General features: G+C 27.6%; 1 protein-coding gene across 2 annotated transcripts in view; it reads right to left on the bottom strand.

Moving 5' to 3' along the window:
- Window positions 1-2932, bottom strand: part of LOC108684432 (ADP-ribosylation factor-binding protein GGA1) — a 13623-nt gene extending 10691 nt beyond the window's left edge. The window contains exons 1-3 of one of the 2 annotated variants that reach the window (XM_018188746.1): window positions 2830-2932; window positions 2474-2602; window positions 207-367 (exon numbers count right to left, since the gene is read on the bottom strand). In XM_018188746.1, coding sequence (XP_018044235.1) covers window positions 207-367; window positions 2474-2510 — 198 coding nt within the window. In that variant the 5' untranslated portion in view covers window positions 2511-2602; window positions 2830-2932. Of the gene's footprint in view, window positions 1-206; window positions 368-2473; window positions 2635-2829 lie in introns of those variants that run through there. The other variant, XM_018188747.1, reaches the window with a different exon arrangement.
- Between the last annotated feature and the right edge of the window lie 939 nt (window positions 2933-3871).

Raw genomic sequence — 3871 nt, 5'->3', positions numbered from 1 at the left:
ATTTTATATATTTCATTTTAAATATTTTTAATTATAATTATCGTACTATTTATTTAAATTTATTATTAAGAAATTTATAGCCTATTTATCAACTATATAAATATGTTAACTATATAAATATGTTAATAATCCAGATTTAAACGTGTTTTTTTATTTTAACACTATATTAAAGCATCAACTTCATAAAATATTTAAAAACAACATACCGAAAGTGCTTGCAGTGCTTCTGATTCATTAAGTGATTGAATTTGTATTGCTAATAACTTGATACCTATTTGTATACCCTCTGCTTCTTTAGTAAGCATCACACAAAATGCTTCAATCGCTGCTACGTCTGGCTTCTGATTTTGTGGATTTGTAACTCTTTCTATAATATTTTATATATACATATATATTAATGTATCAACATAAATACATACGCATGCACGCACAGTTCTATCATCAATGATTATATTTTTTATTTCCAAAATAATAAGGATACATGTCATATTAAATAATTTAACGTAAATTCTATTATAAACATAGAAATCATTCATAAAAATTATTTAGTAAAAGAAAAAGAAGTTTTTATCATAACGTATTTAACATTACGTTATGAATTTCTGTGTGCGTTGATGTTTACGTACATGCTTCCGTTTACGATCTGGAAGCCTATTATACGGTTCCTGAAACAAGATAAAAATTACAAAACTGATGAAATTCACTAGATATTGACCAATTAAGTTATTAATATTTTAATAAGTTACTTCACTTTTTTGTAATTTTCACCTCGTTTCCAGAGCCTTAATAGGCTTCTATTTAATGTAAGATAACGTGTTAAGGCCTATCTTGCATCGTATGAACGTATGCAAAAAGAAAATTATTCAATCACATTTTATGTCCTTACGATAGAAATATAATTGGATAATTTTCTTCATAAATTTTTATATTAGGGAATACCTCACTAATAACGCTGATATTATATGTTATAGAAATGAGGAAAAAATTAATACTGACCAACTTTTCCCTAAGTTCATTAAAGGATATGTGATATGTTTTATAAATGTAATAAAACTTAATATACCCTCATTTCTATAACGCACATGTCAAGATAATCGATGAGATTTCCTAATGTAAAGAAATACTTTCTTTTATACGTATAGTTATGCAGTTATACAAGTTTGTCTGAATAGGTCCATAGTTCTTGTGTTCAGAGCCTTGTCCTTTTTCTTCATTTTTTCGCCAGAAATAAAAACTGATAAACTTCAAAAGAAACAAGACTGTCGATAAAATAGTCAGGTTCGGTTTTTTATTATATTAAATATTCTATCTTATCAATGGATAAAATATCAATCAGGTTAAGCCTAAGCACAAATTAATGATAATGAAAAACCGGACTCATGACCATTTTATTGATAATTGTGTTCTTCATGATGATATCATGGATGAAGCCCAGTGAGTAAAACAACATCATTAACAAGTTAACTAGATAATGAAAAACCGAGCCATAAGGAGAGAAAAAGACAAGAAATAAAAAGCAAGAAAAATAGAACACAGAACGTATTGTTAGATTAATCTATTGTGCAATGAAAAATAGAAAGATACCTAGCAAAACGTTAGCAATTTACCTATAAATTACGATCAAATTTGATCAAAATTTCAACAATTAAATTTGCATTAAGTATTAATTGTAAGAATAAATTATTGATGTAAGAATAAATTATTGAAAATCAAGAAGAGTTAATTCTTATCATCAATTTTATGAGATTCTCAAGTTTTACATGATTTTTGTTGATACAACAAATATTAATTATATTTCTCTGTAAATGAGACTGGACTAAAATAAATGGAAATTTTAATCCATTTGAATCCATTCGATTGCGTATTTCAGTTGCGTATTTCGTGATCTACTTCTATTTTTTGGGGTTCAATTGGATAGAAAAAACTTTTTTAAATTTAATAGCATTGAAAATATGCATTTTCTATTCATAATTTTGAATTGAGCAGCAGCATTCACGATATACTTATAGAACTAAAATTTTTTTAGATTGAAAGACATAAAAATGTGCTTCATGCAATTCTAATATACAAATAAAATACATTGGAATTGTAAAGAATTCATTTCAACATTTGTAAATGCATACTTCTGAAAATCTGAATCCATTCCAATCCATTTTAATCCATTCTCTTTCAATCTATTTATTGAGACTTTAATATACATAACTTTTATGAATGATCACTATATTCGAGAGGCTAATATTCAGTTTGAATTGTTGATATGGTCTCTTGTATTTCTTATGGACTACTTCTTTAGAAAATGAATTTAGGAGATGATCTCTACATATATAAAATAGAGAAGTAGATATATATGTACACAGTTAATGTATGTAATAGAAAAATCATAGTAAAATAAGCATAATTAATATTAAAAATTTCATATTTAAATAGAAAGCAAAATATTGTAAATCAATTATGTAGTTCTTATTATACTCACGTATTAGAGCTTCTAAGCTAGTAGTCACCACATCCATGCTTAAAATCGTAATTATTTAATGCTATATATAATTTCCAGATTTACAGGAGACTAAAAGAGCTTACAGCATTTTTTATATCAGAAATATTTCTGTAAATACATTTCAATTATCACACAGGACAAACGTCACAATCGTAAATTGTTATATTATGTCTGAAAATCAAATGTCAATCCTAATTTTCTGTTTCTAGTTTTCTGTTACTGGTTTTCAATTAATATAAAACAAATCCAGTTGCTTTATCGTGTCTAATTTATTTGCTTGTCCCATAGGTTTTTTAAATATGGAACAACTCTTTCTATTACGGAAAACATCTCACTTTTTTTGTTATGTGTCGATTCACAATACTCTAAACAGGTATACTTTACAGAGCTATGACAGTCATAACAGTTAGAAAATACAGAGAAAGGAAACCTCCGCCATATGCCTCCTGCATATTGAATAACTGATCTCGATGGATGATAAGTGACAAACGATATCCAATGAGAAAGCTCTGTTTTTTTTGCACGTGACGATGCGCAGCAAAAGTTCTCATTGGGTGCTTTTCAATTGCTTGACACAAACATAATAAATTAATTCACATATTTTTTCAGTGTTAATAAATAATTTAACCCTTTTAATTACATATTCTTTGTTATAACGGTAACCTCATAACCTTGAAATAATTAAATTATTTGCACTGAAAATATATTTGCACTAAAAATCGATTTGCATTCAATTGCATTAATTGCTGACATCGTCGACACAATGTTTTATGATGATTATTGTTATGGAAAGGTGTGTGCCTTTAATCCGAATTTACAATGGATGATTTAAGCCTTAAGCCGTAAGAAATTGATCAATTACAGTCGAGTGCGAGGAGAATAATCAACTGTGATTCGTCCATTTCTTAAGGTTTAAAAATCTATTATAGATCCGGATTAAGAGCTCCACACAATAAAAAGAACAGGGAACAGAAAACAGAGAATAAAGATGCAGTCACAATAGAAGGAATTAGGAATAAAAAATAAAGATTTCAACCTATCAGAAATCGAATACACCGGAATACACGATTTCTGATAGGAAATTCTTATTCTCTGTTTTCTGTTCCTTTTATTGTGCGAAGTCTCTAAGAATTTCAACCTATCAGAAACTGTGTATTCCACAAAACATAATTTCTGATAGGTTGAAATTCTTAGGGGCTCCACATAATAAAAGGAAAAGAGAACAGAGAATAAGAATTTCCTATCAAAACCATATTTCGGTGTATTCGATTTCTGATAGGTTGAAATCTTTATTCTTTATTCCTAATTAATATATCCATAAAATCATTGTGGAATACACAGTTTCTGATAGGTTGAAATTCTTATTCTCTGTTCTCT

This window comes from Atta colombica, unplaced genomic scaffold (assembly GCF_001594045.1).
Source record: "Atta colombica isolate Treedump-2 unplaced genomic scaffold, Acol1.0 scaffold134, whole genome shotgun sequence".
Taxonomy (NCBI): domain Eukaryota; kingdom Metazoa; phylum Arthropoda; class Insecta; order Hymenoptera; family Formicidae; genus Atta; species Atta colombica.
This window is presented reverse-complemented; position numbering and strand designations above follow the sequence as displayed.